The 21,430-nt window shown below is 36.8% G+C and overlaps 6 protein-coding genes across 7 annotated transcripts in view; 2 read left to right on the top strand and 4 right to left on the bottom strand.

Annotated features, from left to right (window-relative positions):
- LOC110846120 overlaps positions 1-10,416 on the top strand; it is a 33,922-nt gene extending 23,506 nt beyond the window's left edge. The window contains exons 7-9 of the mRNA XM_022092755.2: positions 8,429-8,600; positions 8,711-8,755; positions 8,873-10,416. Of these exons, the coding sequence (XP_021948447.1) occupies positions 8,429-8,600; positions 8,711-8,755; positions 8,873-10,149 (1,494 nt within the window). The 3' untranslated portion in view covers positions 10,150-10,416. The remainder of the gene's footprint in view (positions 1-8,428; positions 8,601-8,710; positions 8,756-8,872) is intronic.
- LOC110846128 lies at positions 3,432-5,692 on the bottom strand. Its single transcript, XM_022092766.2, has 6 exons — positions 5,132-5,692; positions 4,935-5,051; positions 4,712-4,840; positions 4,503-4,634; positions 3,990-4,428; positions 3,432-3,921 (listed from the first exon to the last, which is right to left on the bottom strand). The coding sequence occupies exons 2-6, from the start codon at positions 5,015-5,017 to the stop codon at positions 3,745-3,747; spliced, it is 960 nt and encodes a 319-aa protein (XP_021948458.2). The 5' UTR covers positions 5,018-5,051; positions 5,132-5,692; the 3' UTR covers positions 3,432-3,744.
- A 22-nt stretch (positions 10,417-10,438) lies between the features above and the next one.
- On the bottom strand, positions 10,439-11,473 carry LOC110846109 (40S ribosomal protein S20). The gene is made up of 5 exons (XM_022092744.2): positions 11,313-11,473; positions 11,064-11,169; positions 10,797-10,929; positions 10,662-10,728; positions 10,439-10,579 (listed from the first exon to the last, which is right to left on the bottom strand). Exons 1-5 carry the CDS (start codon positions 11,313-11,315, stop codon positions 10,523-10,525), a joined length of 366 nt encoding a protein of 121 aa, XP_021948436.1. The 5' UTR covers positions 11,316-11,473; the 3' UTR covers positions 10,439-10,522.
- Positions 11,474-11,771: 298 nt separating this feature from the next.
- On the top strand, positions 11,772-15,740 carry LOC110863335 (protein ROP). Of its 2 annotated transcripts, XM_035847069.1 has the most exons (15): positions 11,772-11,936; positions 12,027-12,125; positions 12,435-12,513; positions 12,617-12,878; positions 13,224-13,264; positions 13,338-13,441; positions 13,521-13,672; positions 13,733-14,050; positions 14,121-14,331; positions 14,412-14,554; positions 14,614-14,731; positions 14,801-14,994; positions 15,115-15,232; positions 15,313-15,349; positions 15,512-15,740. In XM_035847069.1, exons 2-15 carry the CDS (start codon positions 12,063-12,065, stop codon positions 15,568-15,570), a joined length of 1,899 nt encoding a protein of 632 aa, XP_035702962.1. In that variant the 5' UTR covers positions 11,772-11,936; positions 12,027-12,062; the 3' UTR covers positions 15,571-15,740. The 2 variants fall into 2 exon arrangements, with proteins under 2 accessions (XP_035702962.1, XP_021968309.2); XM_022112617.2 differs by lacking the exons at positions 11,772-11,936; positions 12,027-12,125 and adding an exon at positions 12,202-12,345.
- LOC110863334 (nucleolin 2) lies at positions 15,334-18,653 on the bottom strand. The gene is made up of 6 exons (XM_022112616.2): positions 18,395-18,653; positions 17,801-18,241; positions 17,468-17,622; positions 16,127-16,760; positions 15,894-16,046; positions 15,334-15,814 (listed from the first exon to the last, which is right to left on the bottom strand). The coding sequence occupies exons 1-6, from the start codon at positions 18,425-18,427 to the stop codon at positions 15,788-15,790; spliced, it is 1,443 nt and encodes a 480-aa protein (XP_021968308.1). The 5' UTR covers positions 18,428-18,653; the 3' UTR covers positions 15,334-15,787.
- Positions 18,654-19,583: 930 nt separating this feature from the next.
- On the bottom strand, positions 19,584-20,908 carry LOC110863439. Its single transcript, XM_022112748.2, has 2 exons — positions 20,404-20,908; positions 19,584-20,263 (listed from the first exon to the last, which is right to left on the bottom strand). Exons 1-2 carry the CDS (start codon positions 20,604-20,606, stop codon positions 19,942-19,944), a joined length of 525 nt encoding a protein of 174 aa, XP_021968440.1. The 5' UTR covers positions 20,607-20,908; the 3' UTR covers positions 19,584-19,941.
- Between the last annotated feature and the right edge of the window lie 522 nt (positions 20,909-21,430).

Genomic DNA, 21,430 nt, shown 5'->3' with positions numbered 1-21,430 from the left:
CGTCTGTACATAAACACTTGCTACTCTATTACATGCATATTTGCATATTCAGTAGCAATACCAAATTGGTTTGACTTATTGTGCAAATTTAAAATAGTAATTCAATATTTGTTTTACTGACTTACTCGAAAATAGGTTAATATATTCAATATTTGCAAATGTTTTATGAGGTGATCCCATTTATGTAAACCATTTAAGGTACAAACCATATGAGACGCAACAAAAATCACCAACGGCAAAACTTAGTTGAATTTTCTAGTTTGCAGAATGGATTATTCTGATACGTAACATACGAGTGTTACCTTGAATCATAAATGGAGGTGTCTGAATTTCGATTAATTTAGACTCCATTTTCCAGTCAGTTGTGTTGTTTATTGATTTGCTAAGTGGTCGTTGAGACAAAACTGTGTTGTCGAAGCAATATAATTTCATTGGTGTGTGTTTAATGAGGCCGAGAGAATGCTTTACTCGTTTTTTTCGATTTAGCTTAAAAAATTGATTTGGAAGTTAGTCTATGCAAGGAGGAGGAAGAACATGTGTTCGTAATCTCGAGATAACGCCTTTGGGTATGCTGTCACATCCGTAGTAAAATCTGCCAAGTTAGCACTTTGGGTAATGACGACATTAAAAACTGACAAATCATCTACTTTAACGAGACGAGACTACAATTTTAAAATGGAATGACACAAGAATTTAGTATGTATTAGTAATAAGTGTGACCACAATAGGTAATAACCACTTACTACTGACTATTACTTATCGACTAGTTGAGAAGCCTGTAATTCGGGAGTAAATACGCGATAAATCTGAATTGGAGCTACAGGGTCGCAAATTTTACGCAAATGGATCCCGGGACTTCCGTCCCCGTCTTCTCCTCAGGGCAGGGGTGTGGTCATTCAAACTTTTTGTTTTCCATTCTTTTGAGACCCACATATACAGACAAAATTGTGGAAACAGTCGCCAGGGACTTTATTCCAAAGTTCCCGTTGAGTCCCACCGGTGGAAACTAGACATAAAATATTAGTTGCGTAATTCATGATTGGAGCTAACAAACCAATCACGGTAGCCGTAGGTCACGGCCTTTACAAACTTACGCATGAACATGGCGTTTTATTGTAAGAGATCCCAGAATGCACATGTAATGTACGCAACAATACCAAACAATTTGGCTGTCCCCCCTCACTATCGTACGCTTAGCTTTGCCACGTCACTACGTCAGTAGCAATAATTTGTGTTAACCTTAATGGCAATTCGATCAAACAGTCATCATTGATCCTGATCTTGATGCTAATCTTGGTCACGGCCTTGACGGCTTCTTGTGAACACCTCACTCACCTGCATCCCAACTCCTCGTCTCACTCGTAATTGAACTGGAATTGTGAACAATAGGATACAAAGTTCTTCCGAAGTGAGAAATAAATCATATAGATTCCTATCTTCGCAGTTCATGCGTACGTTCAATTCGGCATCGGAACAGTATTGGCACAAGAGGATAAAAACGCTCTTTCTTATTGATTGATAACCTGCGATCAATGCAATTTAGAAATTTTCAACAGCGATTTTATTTAACAAAGGAAATTTAACCACCAAAACAATCATGTCGATCAACAACATAAATGCTCCCCACAATATCTTTACACGTCTATAGGTACATATGCACCATGTTGTGGTTGAAGCTTTTATTAATTCATTTCATGGCAAAAGATCTCGGGAAACAGTAATTGACCTTTGCCTTTAGAAATAACGGTAAGCTTCAAATCCACATTTTTGGAACAATCAGTAATGAACCTTTCATGATCCGTTTTTACACCGGCACTCAAAGTACCTATTTAATAAATCCTCCCTTTGTGTGCTCTAAATTCAATTTTGCTCTCATTATCCATATTTCACCAGTCACCTCATTTTTTTCAAATATAAATGATCTCGAGTCCTCTGCCTGACCCGGCTATTTGATCATCATGTTCAGTAAATGATGTTGATTTGAATTGAAAGGACAAAAATTGGATAGCAGGTAAATGGCAGTCACGACCAGGAAAACAGCTTCACAATTATTGGTAATGGGTAACCAACTAGCATAGCATAGGGATCGTCGTAATGTAGAAAATGTGACAACCGTAATAAATACCGTCAACTGAAGCAGAACTCGACATAGGAAAACAAGTGCACTTTTTTTTACCTTGTCAGACAGTTCATCTTTTATTTGGCTTTTACTAAGAAGATTACGAAATTCCATAAGTGACAAAATTGACGCTGATAGTAAATCCTTTCATGAAGCTGGTGGGCACATTCAGAACAAAAATTTGGTGGGTCCCATATCTGGTAAAAGTCGTGTGTATGATGGTTGACTTTATTTGCTAATTGGCCAAGTGGTTCAGCCAAATGATATGACAGTATAGAACAGAAGCCAGAAGAATACTAATAACAATACTTGTTATGGCATAAAAATGTGTGCCCTCATTTCAGCACGTATTATTCTTGCAACGGAAGTTTACGGGATATTTCTATTTCACTATTCCAACCGCATTGTAAACTTAAATTAGAATTGTTCCATTTAATATAAGCTATGTTACCTGAGGAAAAAAAATCGTCGATAAAAACGCTGTTCCACAAACTCAGCAATTTTAAGTTGCAGAAAAAGAATAATATTCATTCTTGCAGTCATGGTATAGGTCTTAAAAGATTTTTTAACCAAATAAAATATTAACATTTCCATTTTTGACTTGTTTATTTCTGCTAAATGACCATGTTTAATATTGCTTGATTCATAATGTGTGTTGTTGGCTGGTTAGTTATGACGTACACATAATTTTTTTAAATATTAAATTGACAGTATTATGTAAAATTTAGTTTGCTGTCAATTAATGCAAAGTAAGACTTTAATCAAGGTCAAAAATTCACCCTGGTTTGTGGTGTAGGAAGAGTGCAGAAACAAAGTCTTTGTATCGGGCGTATACTGCCCTTAATAATACTTCAGATATACATGCATATGCACATGCAGAGACGGGCGTTATAGTGTAAATTGGGAGCACAGACGTTAATTTTCACCTCAAGTGAAGTGAATAGGTTTCGCAACTCAAGTGTCCATTTTCAATGAATGTACATACGTAATCCGCTTTTGTGCATAATTACGTCGATTTAGGATTAGGATTTGAATGCCAGGTGAGTGACACTTAGAAATCGTTCTGAAAAGCAGACCCTTCCTTGCATACCACAACTGAATAAAACTGATACGCGTACATGCTTATGACACGGTTAATAATAAGTTGATATTATGAGTTTAAGTGAAATTAAGAGCTGGTGGAATAAATTAATGTGACATGTGACCACAGAGTGTCAATATTAGAGACTGTCAATATTCGCTAATGACGCATGACTAAAATGCAGTTGGGAAATCTATGAAAAAGAAAGTGAAGTCGTATAAAAAATTGAAATTTTTGAAATTACAATAGAATAATGGAAAGATTTATTAACTTTCTTGATTGATGATTGTCATACCCTCGTGTACATACATATGTACATTTGCGTATAGTTATTGTTCGTAATATTGGGTATACATATGACACATTAGTAACTTTTGAGTTTCACTAATTCGACGAATTAGTGAATTTCAGACGAGTCTAACATCCAATGTCTGCAGGGGTTCGACATGTTGTAGTGTCTGGATCGTAAAGGCTCCCAGGTGGACACGCAAATTCATCGGTTGCCCAGTCGTCATTTACTAATTTGCACCGATAGTATTTAGTGTCACATTTTGTCCCCAGAATTTGCCCCAATTCCCGACATCCGCACCCTATAGTGTTCGGCCATACACAATTTTTCATCCAAATTGGCCAGCTGAAACGTCTCTCGGTTGGAGTTGAGGATCTTGTATTGTGGTACCCCAGGAACTGGCTGATACTCCTTGTCAGTCAATGCCACCTCCTGTGAACAGAGAGAGAGAGAGTTTAATTAAAATAATGTCATGGTTGGCCCAATAAAAATGTACATACAATCATTCTGGCTTCAAGTCTCCTGATCTTTCCCGTCTTCCGCCGCCAGTCTCCCTGGAACTGAGTGGTGTTTAGAAGAATAATAGTTTGTCCTCGACAGGCTGGTTCAGAGAGGGGAGTCAGCATTTGGAAATGGTGGCTGTCAATCAGGAGTTGGCAGCTCGTTCGTCCAATGTACAGCGAAAGCTGGTCAGGATTCTTCTTAATGAAGGATCTGATGTCCTCTCCCCCTTTATACTTGGGACCGAGAACCCCAACTAGGTAGACGGAGTATAGACGTCGATCGAGTATTTTGAGCTTGAAGTTCATGAAACCCATGATCCATCTGAACATCCAGTTCTCCTCTTCTGCAGCTTTAGCCAGGTTACTGGGAGGAAGGGCACGGGGAGTAAAGCCATGGGCTGGAATAAGTGGACTCTTGAGCTTCAATAACTGATCGCTGTAAAACGAGAAATTATACACAAACGATAAATCTAATGGATAAGGATGAATTATAACGAGCAAAAAACTTACGTCAATTCGCGCATCATCTCAACTGGTCGATGAAATACATACTGATGGACTGTTAAAGTTGACTCAGAATTAAATTTTAATGGGCAAGATCTGCAATTGTGAGTCACTCCGCCCTCACTGTTCTCACCAAAACTTAATAAATACAAATATGATAAATCCCAGGACCTGGTCAAAACGTCATATAACTATGCATTATGTTGTACACCTACATTCTCTTCGAATACCCGCCGAAATCTGGGTTTTTATGAGAATCCATATGTCTACCCAACGACCTCTCATTCCCCAAATAGGCATCACAAACTTCACATTGAAATGTGTATAAGCTACTTGCTTCTTCGCTACAAATACAAATAACACCATAAATTATTAGTTTATCATTAACATATATTCATTCATAGCCAGGACCTGGATGAGTAAAAATTAAAAACATACTTTTCATTTGTTGCACGATGATCTTTCCTCTCATGCTTGTTCCTCTTGTCAGCAGTCTCAAAGTCCTGTCCGCATCCCTCCATCGCGCAGGAATATCTTCCGTCTTCATTATCTTTTCTGTATATATTTTGAGAGGAGGGTTACTAAATGTTAAGCTGTATGTTATGCTAACATACATGACCCACAAAACTTGTTACCTTCTAGGAGTGGGGCAAGTCCCTCCTCTGGAAATACGGTTTCGTTCATGCCTTTTCAAACTTTGGGAAAATGCGAACAGCGCCCCACAATGATCGCATGATAACGCACTGGAAAAATAAAAACAATTTAGACATAGAAAACCAACCTCAATGAATTAAGATTCATCTTAAATAATAATATTATTTGTAGCCAGGTCCTGGGAATTGTCAAACTAAATTAAAAGTTCTTACCTCATCTTGTAAAACCAAAAACCACCACCTTATGAACTCTTCAACTAATCACCTTCCTCACTAGAACTTTATTTATGTAAATATTAATGTATTTTTGTAGCAAATATTTCGCACGAGACAGTTTTTGAAAATTTGGTTGACAGATCGAAATTATGAGAAACTCACTCTTCATCTGTCATTTCATGCTTGTTTGTTTGACTGCATGCAAACGAGAATCGAACGTTCAGAGACAAATAACGGGGTTGAAGTGAGAGAGAGGGAAAGAGTTAAATATGAGGCGAGATGAGACGATTTTCATCCACCACCACCACCCCGCTAAATTCTCGTCTGAGTCAGTACGTCCAAAAGTTTCTTTCTCTCTCACACAAATTAATTTGATAAATAAGATCAAAGTTTCAAAAAAACGAAGGCGACGGTGAGAGTTTTAATGACAAGTTTCCTACGGAAGATTGGGTAAGCGTACTAAATCATTAATACCCGGACCTGGCATAAATTCGGATATTGGAATGAATTAATTATTTTGTGTTGTGTACCTTGTAGAAAATTGTCAATGAGTGGATAGAGAGGTCAGAGGAGAAAAAACTGTTATATTTTGTGGCTATGACGGGGCGTCACGTCTCACGTCGCCATCACTGCTGAAGAGCGCCAGGACCTGGAAAAGCTAAATGTGAAGGTCCGAATTTTGTAAAATGAATAAATTGTCAGGGTGGTATTTATTATTATTATTCGTATTATCATTACTCACAGTATTTCAACCACCTACCGGATATCACACTTTTCTCCAACGATTTGATCCATTGCAACGCATTCATCCCAAGGAAATTTCAAACTTGGGTCTAATTTGAAGGACAATATTTTACTTTTTTTGAAAATATGTATACTTCATAGCCGTATTTGTTTGTATCACCTTGTTGAGTCCATGCCGTTGTTGCTGCCACCAGGAAGAACAATATTGGAGAAAACATAATTATTACAAGGCGAAGGTCAATTTTAGCCATTGGAAAATTTTATGAAAATCTTTCCTGTCTGCTTGCAATTGAAAATTATAATAACTTTGTGATCTTCCTGCAATGTCAAGCAATTAATGTGCAATGCTGGTAATACTTACGGCATTCACCACTTAAAACCTGATAAAATCGTCGTGTGTCATGCTGGCGATAAGATCAGATCTGCTTATCTTTCATTGCACATGAAAATATGTTTTTTGTCGAATGTTTGAAGGCTGTTTTTTGGGTTTGGGTATACATATGTTTAATTTGATTAAAACTAATAAATTCTTCGGTCAATAAATTAAACATTTTTTTTCGGCCTTCCACTTTTATCAATAAGAATATGTATGGTTCCGGATGTTCATTTTAAATCTTTTTTTCAATAAAGGAGATCAGGCAAATTTTAATTAAAACTCTAACGAAAACATGCATACATGCCCTGTAAACTGCCTGTGGAGAGGGTATGAATACTGCTACATAAACAATGCCGCACAGTTGTTATTATTGCCGGCTTTCACTGTTTGGTCATGATAAACATTTCCTAATTTCCTTTATTTTGTTGATGGGTGAAACATATAGTAATTTGATGCCGTTGTTGTTTGAGATCCACCTTATTGTGTGTACCCGCACTTCCTATTTCAATTGTGAGGAATAATAAATTAATGGAAGTATGGACGCGTCACAAAAGAGTTCACAAGATCGTGCGACTCACATTCAAATCGAGCTAACGGATAATCATGCGATGAAACCGAAGTTGAATTTCTTTATATTTTGGCAATTCAAAAACATTCCCACCGTGCTATCTGTATGGACTCGCGTCCATTGTGAGTTGATTGAAAGCGTGACGAGTTCATAATGAGACCTGCAGAGTTTTTCTCAAATTTCTGAAGAATATCTGTGTTATTATGGCGTATATGTATACGTCCATCAACTGATTGATGATAGATGTTTTAGTTTAGATTAAAAATCCTTAGGTGCAAATTAATGGAAAACGAGTTGGTTTGTGCATGGCATGGCTTTACTGGGAGGCAATAGTACAAATAATGTGTAAAACAATAGAGTTAGAGCTTTTATTCTTGCTAATTATTCTGTGTATTTATAATTCCTACTTGGGCACTTAATTTTGTTTAAAATCACACAGCTCGATGTCATTGTGTTCTTTGAACTATTAGACCAAACAGGAAAGTAAAATCGTAAAACGGCTTTGTCTAGTCGTCTCATCATGATTCCAGTCACGAGATTTGCTCCGTCGCACCCTAAAAGTGAATTTCGCAACCCTCCCTTGTTTGGGACTTTTACACTTTTGCAGAAAACTAATCCTAGGAATGAACTTTGTCTGCAAAATATTCCATCCAACTCAACCCTTTTTGGTTAAATCCGGTTTTCAGCCAATTATTAGCAGACTTCACTTTTTTTGAAATGACAGATGTATACTAAATTATGACTCGTACTTGTGTACATATTTCGTTAAAAGTATTTATAAACATTATGTATGCGTATACGGATGTCTATGAACATAAAAAGAAACAACTTTGTGGTACTGGTAATATTTGAAACTCAATATTGGAATTGCCAAAACTTTGACGTTAGACTTGAAAGTGTAATATTTTAATTGAAAATTCAAGGTTACGAGAATTAAATAGTTGAAACAATTATGACGGTGCAAGTCTGTTCATTTAATGAACTTCATTATAGTATTTCAGGTGGGGCACACGCTTAAGTGTATTTCGACTGAAATTCATACTACGTACCAACACGATACAATATGAATGAATGAGAAATTGATTATTACTGATTTAAACTTTTAACTCATTGACTGATCAACAGAACTAAATTTCTGTTGATCAGTGCTTTTAAGAACTTATAATTTAAGGGCACAGATTGCGATGACTTTTACTTTATTATTTCGTCTGACTCATGATGCCGACTTTAATCAAAAAATATTAATGCAATATCTCAAAGTAAAATGCACTGTAAATAATTAGGTCACGATATGAAGAAAGGTGGTGTCAAATTGTTAATTAATTATCGTCCAATGCTTTTGTCCTTCACAAAAACGGTATGTTTATGATTTCAGGTGCTGTTCATCCCATTTTCTGCCACAGGAGTGTTTTACCCGATAGCTCCACGCGGGGGACGCAACCCCCAACATATTTACCCACTTTCCGCCATCGCAAAAATTCACAGACTCCCACTTCGGATAAAAATGGTTTATGGGGCTTTGCCTCCAAATATTCCTGACTTTACAGGTTCGTATGTGCATACATATTTGCTTACTACGTATTGTAAAATCTAGTCATACAATAATCAGTGGATAATCATGAAAAATTACTTATAAAACTCGTTTTTATGCTTGTAGGGACACTTCAGTTGGAGCGAGTCGATACGGAAGAAGTCGTGCTGGGTAAGTCTGAGACCCCAATTTATTTACCTTAAAGAATTCATTAATTGTCCATAGAATAAATATCTTATGCAATTTCAAACATGTAACCAATCTTTATAACTATCACTTTCTTTTCAGCCTGCACACTGATGCGCGACAAACCCCTCCTGTTTGAAATAGACTTAGACTGCGATCTCTTCCTGTCTCAAATGACAAGTGAAGATTTATTCATCCAGTCCACTGGGTACCAGACTGCCTTCCAATTCTGCAGAGGAGAAGCCGACAATTGGAGACGACAAGTTCGCAACTATCAGTTTGGGAGTAAGGCTGGGAAAGGAGGAACTGTCTCCGGTGCTTATCTCCTCTCAGTCAAGGAAAAGAATAAATCGTTACGACTACGAGCAAAAACGCCATCGTCATCATCCACACCGTCGAAACTATCCCTTCTCTTCAGACCCTCATCTGCCCCGTTTGGATCCACCAAAGACCTACGGCGTACAAAATCTTTCAACGTGGAGACTCAAAGCGTGTCCATATCACTGGATGAAGACCAGGAAGAGGAGACAAAAAAGTTGTCAACACTTTTCAATTTTATGGCTGGTAGGAAAAACAAGAGCAAACATCCGCCTCTTCGCCAACAAATGTCCAGAGTAGGAGAGTGCATGTTGAATAAGAGGGAGAAATCATCAGAATATTTCCACTGCAAGGAAATCCATCCTCCACCAATGTCATTAGCGTTACAAGAAAATGTACAAAAACATGTAGAGGGGACCAGAAATGCTCATTCGCTTCACATCAGCCAGCAAAATCATACGAATAATAACAACGCCTCCAACAAACTTCTCCTTCACGGCTATAATCAATCCGTCCCTGATGTTTTGTCCAACAATAAAAATCCACTCATTATTAGTCACAGCAATCAAGAGCACAAAAACCTCTTGTTTTCGAGAAGCCAGCGTCACGTTCTCAGCCTGCACTGCAATGGCGGAGTGGGAGGAGGGGGCACGAACAGCAGCAGTGGGTGCAGCTCTTTGGGAAACTTGAGCTATGGGAACTGCAGCCTGAGTCTGAGTCCCATTCCGCCGTGTGGGAGCGGCTCGTCCAGTGGGAACTCGTCGAGCGGGGGGAAGGGCAGTCCGGACGTTCCGTACGGCACCGTGGCGGACGACGTCGGAGAAGAGGAAAATATTTACTCTGAGATAGCGGACGCACTTACGATGAAACTCAGTCTTAATCCGATACACCAAATGGGCCTTAATTTCCACCACCATCACCGGCAGCAGCTGTCGAATATGAGCAGTCTCATGAAGGGTGGGGGTGGTTCAGACGGAACGTTTTCTGGAACGCTGTCCGGAACGTTTTCTTCGTCCAATCCGTCCAATAGAGATGATGATATATACGATGCAGTATTTTAAATAATGATAATTTGGCAAGAAAAATATATTATGTATTGTGGATTTAAGTTTTATGTATGCTGTCACAATTAATCTTTTCATAACTAATTTAGCTATGTAGTAATATTCAGAGGCTAGATTATAATAGATTAAGATTCCAGTCAATTCATTCGCTTGTGCAGACAAAAAAACAAAGAATGCATGACTAAAAAATAAAATATGAATTGTTTTGTATAATTTGATGTACATAAATAAATATAACAGAATGTTCAACGCGTTACATACAAATCAACGTCGTCTATCATACAGAAGTTTTTAAATTCTTTTTCAGCGTTTATTCTGAAATCATCTTTTTACAGTTTCATTAGTATAAAACAAAATAATCATTTTATATTTATGAATCTGCAACAGTAACTTCGGCTTCTACACCAGGCTCCAAGCTGACAGATGTCTGTAGGAAAAAACATATTGGGCAATTAGAACGCCTCTCATTGCATTGGATAATACAATACAATTATTAAACAGTTTCTCACAATTTCTTTAACTACTTCGGAGGGGCTGTGGAGATCGATCACACGCTTGTGGATCCTCATTTGGAACCTGTTGGTCGTTAAATCGTTAAAATCTGAATTTTGCAAACTAAAACAAGTGATTTATTCATTAATTACCTGTCCCAAGTTTTGGAACCTTCACCACAAGGAGTTTTACGGGTCGTAATCCTCAAAACCTTTGTGGGCATTCGGATGGGCCCTTTCACCTTCAAAGTTTTCTCTTTCGCCCCCTTCACCAAGTCGTAGCACACTGAAATGCACAAGACATATTGATATTAAGAAAACTGACTGCATGTGGGGAACTGATGAGAAATTCTCATTGAGAATCTCAATTTCAGAATGCATCAAGAATAAAATAACTGTTTCCCCCATGACTCCACCCACCTTTCTCAAGTGACTTGACATTTCTGGAGGTGAGGGTAATCCGGATTCGGTGAATCACAGCCTCCTCTGCTTGTGGTTTAGATGGATCTTTCGTGTAATTGGTAGCCTGCAAATAGTTCAAGTAAAACACAAATATTAAATGATGGAGTCTGATTTTTCATTGACATTTCATCGACCTCGACAAATTCGCACAAAACTAACTGAATACATAAAATACAATTACATAAATAATGCACACTATACACTTACCATTTCTGGTTTGGTCGAGATAATCCTTGGACCAGCGCTGAACCGGAACCAGATAAGTTTTTAGAAAATTGTGGAGAGCACGAGGGTACACAAAGTCTGCAGATTTCGTTATGAACGAAAAGTGAGCCAAAGAGCTCTTCCCATGCCGATTATGAATTTAGCAGCCTTACCTCCATCTCACAGAGGCCTCCACTCCTCATTGAGCCTCTGCATTGGTGAGGCAGGTTGAGACACAATGAGACTGTCTCATCTTACCTCCACACACGTTATGCTAATTATAATTGTTGTGATTTATTATTCATGAGCTATTTACTATATAATTCCTTAAATAATTAGTATGACGCACTTTCAAATTGGCAATTTTATTTAATTTGCCACTTAATGCGAGTAGTTTCAGGGGATGAGGTTGTACAACATGGCATTATGACGGCAGTTGGAGTTCAAAATTTCAATTTCCAGGTTCTTCGTTCTATCTGTCCATGGGATTTCTTTTGACATAAGAATAGAACGCAATGTAGAATCTGCATTGTAGATAAGAAGATTACAAAGTTCTGATAATCTACCTTAGTGATAATCAACCAACATTGGAGGTGTAGGTAAACAGACAAGAAAATAACAAAAGAGGTACAAAACATACGAGAGGGACATTAATTATTTATTTGACAAATAGCATTAATATTTAAATAAATAAAATAAGATATGATACTGCTTTAGATGAATGAATCATCGTGTTAACCAACAACCAATGCAATGTGGTCAGTCCCAAAACATGTCGTTGAAGCTTGTCAGAAATATTTGGACACGAAAAGGAAGGTTTGTGAATATGCAAATATGTAAATCCAACCTATTGGGGTATGACATACTCAATATTCCTCCCACATCCATCTAATTGTCATGTTAATTATTGTGTTTGTGGTTTTAATTTCAACTTCCCCATGAAGGAAATGGGTATCACTCTTTTTTTGAGAATTAGTATGTTATGAATTGATACACAAATAAATACAAAGCATTTCCTCACTATTTGCCAACCTCGGTATATTTGAATCCATAAAACGCGTAATAAGTTTTGAGTGTTCCAAGTGAATTTATTTATTGAAAATATTTTTCATGCCATTGTTGTAGGGTTCAAACGCAAAAAGAATACATAGCCGGAAGGGCAGTACACCAGACATGGGGTTGTTGAAGAGAATTTCGAAGCAAAGTAAGTTTGTCTATATTGTGGTACTAAAAAAAGTTAAGATTACATCATATTTTCTGTATGAAAAATTTACTAAAAATGACCGAGTTGCATCTTATCCCAAAAGTGATTATCAATGATGTCATTCGGAGTACAATTGTGGAAAGAAAGACAGATGAAATTTATTGGAGAGTTTTGATCTTGGATCATTTTTCAAGCAAGATTGTGTCCCATTGTTGTGGAATGCATGACATTACGGCAGAAGGGGTCACCTTGGTCGAAGATTTACATAAAAAACGAGAACCGTTACCATTCTTGGAAGCCATTTATATCCTGAAACCCACTGATGCTAACTCTGTAGATGCTCTGCTTGCCGACCTCAACTCGAAGTAAGTCAGGATTGGTATAAATGATGTCAGAACAGTCTCAAAATCTGAATCATTATAATTAGCTAATTATGTGGTTAAATGTGTATCATAAAATTTGGATGCACAATATCCCACCCACTTATCTACATGACCCCCACTTGACCAATTTTGCTCATCATCGAAATTAACTCCTAAAATAATGTATGCAAAATTTGAACTTAATCGGTTCAGCCGTTTTGGCTCTAGCATATCTATAACGATTCTATCAGCCCTGACTAAGATTAATAAAAATTGTTCTTGAGATTACGTGACTATTTGTATAATCGAAAACTTTGAGTTCTGCAAGGTATCTTTTATTTCTTCTAGTCCCAACATCTACAAGGCGTTCCATGTGTTCTTTATTGAATGTAAAGTTGTAAAATATGCATACACGAATAAATTATAATAATTTGTAACGCATTTTAATTCGTAATACTTTAGTATGTCCAATGAGTATAATCGAAAAGTTTGCTGACGTCCTTAACATAAGCAGAGTAAAAACCTTCAAAGAGATCAACATGTCTTTCATTCCATACGAGAGTCATGTAAGTAATTATCGGAACGGAATAGATTATGTGAGGTTGTTCTAATTGTGCAATCCCATTCTTAACTAAATACTAACAGGTATTTTTGTTGGAAAATCGACCCCGGGTCACCCGTCTCTATTACAATTCCCTGGAAGATTTAACCGAAGTTACGCTCAACATTGACATTATGGCCACTCAAATCGCAACCTTATGTGCCTGTTTGGGTGAAAATCCCTCAATACGATACCGGTATTTCTTTACGATGAGATTGTATATAGTGTTCAAACTTCAAACACGATTTTTGTTCAGGTCAGCATTTATAAAAAATTCCGACTTGGCTCGTACGATTGATCAGAAGCTTCAAGAATATAAAAAATTGGATCCTACAATGGGGGCAGGGACAGAGAAATCCCGATCACAGCTTCTGATTTTGGATCGAGGGTTCGATATTGTCTCCACAGTTTTGCATGAATTATCTTTTGAAGCAATGATCCACGATTTACTTCCACTTAAAAATGGAGCATACCAGTTGAAGTCCAGCACTGGAGAGGTAAAGAATGTTTTCTTGGATGAAGATGACGAGTCATGGAAAGAACTCAAGCATTTGCACATTGCAGAAGTCAGCAAGTAAATCACAGATACTTATGACTGACTCCTTTTGATAGTAATATTAATTTCGATTGTATCTCCTTTGCAGAAAAGTATCTGACGATTATCAGGACTTTGCAAAATCAAAAAACATTGAAACACCCGACGGTCAGCAAGTTGGTTTAAGGGATTTGCAAATGATGGTCAAGAAGTTACCTCAATACCAAAAGGAAATGACAATGTTTGCCACGCAAATTAGCATGGCGAGTGACTGCATGAAAGTGTATGAGAGAATCAAGAATCTACTATTACTTGAACAAGTATGCGTTCATTTTTTTCATATTTATTTGACCTACTTCTGTTTTCTTTAAGTATGTGTGTATAAATACCCATTATTCAGGATCTCGCAACAGGGGAGGATGCCAATGGAGAACCAATTAAAGGAATTATGAATAAAATGTTCCCCGTGTTAATGGAAGTTGACAGTGAAAGTGTAACAGAATACGAAAAACTGAGACTTATCATTCTTTACATCATTTCAAGGTAAGTGCACCAAAACAGAGGGCACAACAAATCTTGCATATCCTTTTTTTGCCTTCAAGAAATGGAGTAACTGAAGAAATCCTTACAAAACTCTTCACTCACGCAATGTTAAATCCCGCATTTCGAGAAATGATTGAAAACTTGGCCCTTCTTGGACCTAACGTTGTGGTCATAGGGGTAACCTTACATAACCACTATAAAAAAAACTTTCCTAAGATTTGTCAAAATCCGTTACTCTGATCGTAGGATTCACGGAAAGAAACGCACAATGTTGAAAGAAAGAATAGAGATGAACCTGGAAAGTGTTTTTATACGACATCGAGATGGACACCTGTTCTGAAGGATCTTGCCGAGTTCGTGCTTGAAGATCGCTTAGACAAGAAAAGTTTTCCATACCAGTTTAACAGAAATGCTGACACGGGATACAAAATTCCTGCAAGGTTTGAAAATTTGTTTATTTAATTTTAAACAAAATTTATACAATTGACACTTTACAGATATATTTGTTGTGTATGTAAATATGAATATTTGTATTTATATGTAAATACTTATGTGCACAGTACAAGATATGTTCAACAATGGTATCCAAAAAGTGGGCAACAGACACGAAGTGGACCACGGCTCATAATTTTTGTTGTCGGAGGCATTTCACTTTCGGAAATTAGATCTGTTTATGAGGTATACACATTTAAAGAAAAACTAATAATAAGTAATGCCAACGGACGAGAAATAATTTAATCCGAATCTTAATTATACAGATAAACAAGTCGCAATCAGAATGGGAAGTTGTAATCGGTGAGTACCTTTCATCCTTTATTATTCGTTAATGCATTCAATATGAAAAATAATAAGAAAAATAACAATAACAATAAATAAATATAGTAAGAATACCAGGTAGTAGTGTATACTATGCTTATTATTGCACACATTAAACAATAACAATTACTTTTTTCTTAGGCTCTACTGAGATACTGACACCAAGTAATTTTCTAAAAGATTTGGAAACTTTGGCATAAATGTCAATTTCTAGTTATACTCAACCAAAGTATCAGACAATTCATGAAAAGTTTACTCTGGAGATGTCAATGCCTTTAAAGCCAAATTTAAATTTAACCAACTAACAATTAATGTGAAATATAGAAAACTTATAACCATTAAGGATATTAAAATATATTATTAAACTTTATGGATGTCAGGTCTCGTTCTTTTGTATTTGTGTTATATCCATACTTCTTAGTCGCCCTTGCGCTTGCCTAAGATCTGTAAAAAATGTTCATCAATGCAAAAATGTATTTCAACAAGTGTAAATTATCAAATTAATAAAGAACAAAATATGTACCTCATCGACCATCGACCTGATGAATAGTTTTTTCTCGGAATCCAGTTGTTCCACTTTAAAGATTTCTTTGACTTGTCCCATTACCATTTTCATGGAAAATGTGCTCAGATCCGCCTTCTTTACTATTCCTTGAACTAGCTTTTTCAAATCATGCTAAAATCAGTACAAACAAAAATGCATTAAGTCAATTTGGTAACTTAATTCTATAGAAGTATCACATATGCAAAATATACATTTGAAATGGTGGTGATATCGTAGTTACCACTACTTTCTGCATCAGATTGTTCGTCAGACTCAGAGTCGGACTTCGGTTTCTTTGCAATCTTTTTAGGTTTTCTTTGAACTGGAGCCTTCCTCTTTGAACTTGCAGAACCCTTTTTCGCGATAACAGGTTTCTTTTTCGGCTTATTTTTCTTCTCATCTTCACTATCAACTTCAGGTTCGCTTTCGCTAAGACTCTCGTCATTTTTATCGTCTTCTTCTTCTGATTCATTTTGTTTGGTAATTTTCTTTGATGAGGCTTGTTTTGAGCGCTTTGCTTTTGGTTCGCTACCAGCATCATCACTATCACTCCCACCAGCAGAATCCAACTTTTCTTCATCTTCATTTTCAGCATCTGAATTATCTGAATCATGTTTGCGCTTCTTGGATTTACCTGTTGATTCCTTCTTTCTTGATACAGACTTCTTTGACTTGCTTTTATTTCCAGATTTTTTGGCCTTTGATTTCTTGGGAGTGTGAGGTACTTGCCTACTATCCTCCGGATTCAAACAAAACTCCATCAGCTTTGTCACAAAATTCTCTTTAGTATGCTCATTCTTTAGTCCGAGCACTGAGAACATGAGCTTGAATGTCTTTGTTTCCCACCTGGAAACAAAACCAAATATCCCAAGATCATAAACATTCCAAGAAATGGTAGTCGGTCAGTTTGGCGAAAAACTTTCGCCAAAAAAATAATCCCATTAGGCGAAAAATAAATTTCATGCATTTCACCGTACCTTAGTTTTATTTTATTTAAAGTACCTTTTGGCGAAAATAATGTCGCATTTGGCGAAAGCGAGGATTTTGTGAAAATCGTAACTCATGAAGACATTATGTGGATAAAACGATAAGAATCTTAATATTATCGGTACTAGGGTATTACAAGAAAAGAGGGCATTAGTTCCAATTACTAATACTGCACCCAGAGAAATGCATGTAGTCCTTCCATCATTAAACGGGCGAGTTATGAAAAATCTGTTAATTGTTATCGAAGCTAGTGAGAAGCACTCCAGACTACAAGTCTTAATTTAATCTTATCTTATATATATATGATTTAGTTGTAATTTTGAGCGATTTGACATAAATAAATGCGAAATTTAAATTTCGCCAAATGTACTTTTACGAGTTTTCAATGTTCGCCAAATATGACAATAATTTCGCCAGTTAGTACTTTCATGACAATTTTTTACCACATTGGCGAAAATTTTTTTTTCGCCAAACTGGCTTTCGCCAAACTGACCGTCAATCCCAAGAAATATACGATTGACTGTATGTGCGAGAGTAATATGAGATTATTATTCTTTCATACATACTTTGAAATAGTGGCTCGTCTTATCTGGAATTCCTTAGAATCTGAATCAAATGGGAAACCAGAGAAAATGCGGAGCTGTCTCTTGATTTCTCGCTGTTTAGCGCGTCCTCCGAAGCAAGCTTGATGAAGATAGAGTAAATTTTTTTGAGTCGTTTTCTGAAAAGAAATGAGTATTCCAATTTTAAATTGGTATGCACTTAAATATGTTTACAAAACATGCAATAGAACATTAAATTTAGCATGTCTTGATCTGAAAAGCAGATTTTTTTGATGATTTGCGACATTTTAATAAACTTCAGTAAACAGTAAACATGGTCTAAAAGCAATGACTTACGTTTAGCATATCCGCAATGAATGGAATATCCCCAAGTTTCTGTCCCTTTCCTGGTTTGTCTACGGCAAGATTCTTCTCCTTCTTCACAGGATTGGCAGGAACCGAGAAACGTTCCACCTTCTTTCTCTCCCGTCCCGTCGAGTGTCCATTACTGGGCGGCGTCTCAGGTTTAGCTACCTTTCTCGGGCCTCGATTCTTACGTATCTTGACCTCCGCTTCCTCGACACATTTGTCGTCCTCCACTTTTGCTTCCTCCGAACTTTCAGTTACTTCATCCTTATCACTTTTTGCATCGACTGCAGAATCATCCTCAATAACCGACTTCTCCTCTGCACTGCTAGCGACAGAATTATTTTCAGTATCCTCATTACTAGCAATACTAGTTTCATCGATTTTTTCCTCTTCGTCCGTGCTAAGCATCGATTTTGATTCTAAGTCCATCTACATCAAAGTAAAGTAAAGTAAAGTATGATACGTTTTATAGACATACACTGCATATTACTATTCGTATATAAAATACAATACACAAAAACATGTACGTCCACTGCACAATTAAGTCATTCTACTTATCTGTAAGTATTGTTAGTGACTTACCACAGCGACTGCTGGCTCCATAATAGCAGCCATCTCAAAATCGGCTGAAACTAGCTTATGTTCTGGACAAAAATGTAAATTTCCACGAAATCTAAAGAACAATTTGCAATTTCTTTCGAGAACGTTTTCTTTCGCACCGGGAGACAGAAAGTGCGCTGTTTGTTAAACAAGTGCACTCAAGTTGCTCACGTAGCTCGGCCCTCCAAATTCGCCCTCGACTTTTAATCTCCGACTGCCCCGAGTCCCAACGATGATCTATCCGTTTCTACGCTGTAGATCAACAAAACAAATTCGATGTGTATGAAAACGTTCCAAATTGAAAAATGATATTATCATATTAAATATCATGCACTGTTTTTAGGAAGTATGACAAAGTGGTGTTGGTGACATTTTGTATTTTGTAATACTAAAGCGTATTTATTTATCATGCATTGCTCAATCTATGAGTCAAATTAAAACAATTCGAGTCTTCAAGAAGTAAGTGTGAAGTGGGATTTTATTTGCAGACATCAAATTATCAAACTCTAAAATAAATAGGAAATGCAAATGTGTTTAACAGCATTTCACATGATATGATCTATCTTCAAAATATTCGTTGACACGCTCAATTTATCAGTCTTTGAAATCATTAAAAAAATCTAAAATTCTAATCTAAATCTAATTAGCCCGAACCAGGGCTTATGTAATTGTCATGTCCGTCTGTCTGTCTGTCTGTCTGTCTGTCCGTCTGTCTTCCGATAACTCTCGAACGAGTTGACCAATTGACTTGAAATTTTTACCATATGCATATTGGACAAAGTTAGGAAACGAGTTCGAAGATGGGTGACATTGGTCCAGTGGTTGACCGGTGGGGGTCATCGGAGTGGGTGGGGTATTATGCACCAAAATTTCAAAATCGTCATAGAAAGCTCAAATTTGGTACAAAGGTACAATGGCTCCTAATGAAAGAATATGAAGTGAAATTGGAAAATTTTTCAACCGGAGGTACCCGAGGGGGTGACCCATACCGATTTTTCAAAATCATCCAATCGAGCTGAAATTTGATATAGAGGCTGCTAATGTCCCCAAATGGAAGAATATGAAGTGAAATTGGTAAAATTTTCATCTAGAGGGACCCTGTGGGGTGACCCCCACCGATTTTCAGAAATTAACATAGAAAGCTGAAATTTGGACCAGAGATCCATACTGCTTTTTCACGAAATATCATGAAGTTAAATATGAACAAAAATTAACCAGGTGGGCTATAGAGACGACCTCCACTAGGAAGTAGTCAAGGGAAGGGATAGTAAATATTTTTTAGAATTTGGAGCCTAGTAATACGAAGGATTGATGGAAGAATTAATGGAAAATAGTAGCACCTAATTTCATAGAAAACTACTGACAAACATGGGTTTACTAATCATTCCTGGTTCGGGCTAAGCAAAGCTGTACTGATAGGTTTTTTTAATCTAAAATTCTAAATGAATGAATGAATGAATAAATGCAGATACTGTTCTGTTGAATGACTGGGAGGAAATGAAATATGAGACGGATAACAAGTGCAAATCTCACATGCAAATCTTCCAAATCTGTTCTGTTTGGTAGGAATTGCATGGAAGGAGCTCAACTCCAGCTCCGGTGGCCCTTGACTTTGGAATGAGACACTTTTTGGAGGAGTACTGCTCAATAAGGAACCAGCCTTTTTTCCCTGACACCGGCTTGAAAGTCCAGTTTTGGTCAAAATTCAGAGATTGACAAGTATCCGTCAAGAGATTGTCGTACTTTGTAGTTAAACAGTAACTGTCATTGTTTCCTGCATCCGTTTTAAGGAGAACCTTGTTCAGGGTGCTGTTCACCAATGTAAATTTCTGGTCAGTTGTGGCTTTGTTCCTGCAAAATATTATTGAATTGAAGTTTTATTATACTGATTTATATGAACAAGTGATACACGTAATAAAGACAAAGATATTAGCATAATTTTAATACAGATATTGCAAAAATAGAATAAATAAAATAAATTATACACTGACCAATAGGAACACTCGTCAATGAGTACTTTTGAAGCTGGTTTGAATCCAAAACCAGACACTCGCATGCACTTGCTCGTTGAGAAATTTTGGATGAAACTGGGCACGTTGGTTTTCGCAGATTCAGAAAAATTGCATAACTTTTGACCATGTCCGCCGACAACACAAAATTGGACGAGTACTAACGTTTTGATAAAAGAATGCATTATTGGAGTATATTTGAGATGGAAATATTGAGCAATTTTTGTTAACAAATCTGAAAGATTTCAATCGATTGAGTAGTTAAAGTTAAACTGCGTTAGAACTCTGATCTGATTTACTTATTAATGTATTTTGGAATGAGAAATATACCGAGTGAGCTAATAAATGAGCAATAAACGAGTAGCTAGCTTATTTATTAGAATATTTGATATAATTTTTCTGAGTCATCCACATATGTACAGTATTTGGATTGGAAACCAAACAATCACCTGCGCACCTGTCTCTGTCTGTGCACGTTTACCTTCAAGCCAAGATCTTAGTTTTGTAATTTACTCTGCTTATTACTTATAATAAAAGTATAATTAGCCGTGTGACGCAGTTAGGCCGTTCAGATGAGAATGAGATCACCATTTTTGTTGCATGAACTGAATCCTTTGTTACTGCTGCTATGCAATTCTCAGAATGTAAACTATCTACCCTATGAACTCCTTTTCATATGACGTATGAATTCAATTTATTATTATCAAAAACTGACATTGAGTCACACACATTTGCTGATGTTAGTTTACGATGCATTCAATTAGTGAGTGACCGAGTGATACGTTAACTGATTTTACGTACGAATGTATTGTATTTGTGAAGTTTTGACGCTACCAATGACCAACAAGGGTTTCAATTTGAAACTTCCAAATGTGCATTGATATAATTACTTACATTGCTGTGTACATACTATGTGCAGCATGTTGAGCTTATCGATGATACATGGTCGGATTACTCGGATTATATGGTTCATGTATATCGTTTTTCATACAGGTACGAGCTTTAATCC

This window comes from Folsomia candida, unplaced genomic scaffold (assembly GCF_002217175.1).
Source record: "Folsomia candida strain VU population unplaced genomic scaffold, ASM221717v1 Fcan01_Sc001, whole genome shotgun sequence".
In the NCBI taxonomy this organism is placed as follows: Eukaryota; Metazoa; Arthropoda; class Collembola; order Entomobryomorpha; family Isotomidae; genus Folsomia; species Folsomia candida.
This window is presented reverse-complemented; position numbering and strand designations above follow the sequence as displayed.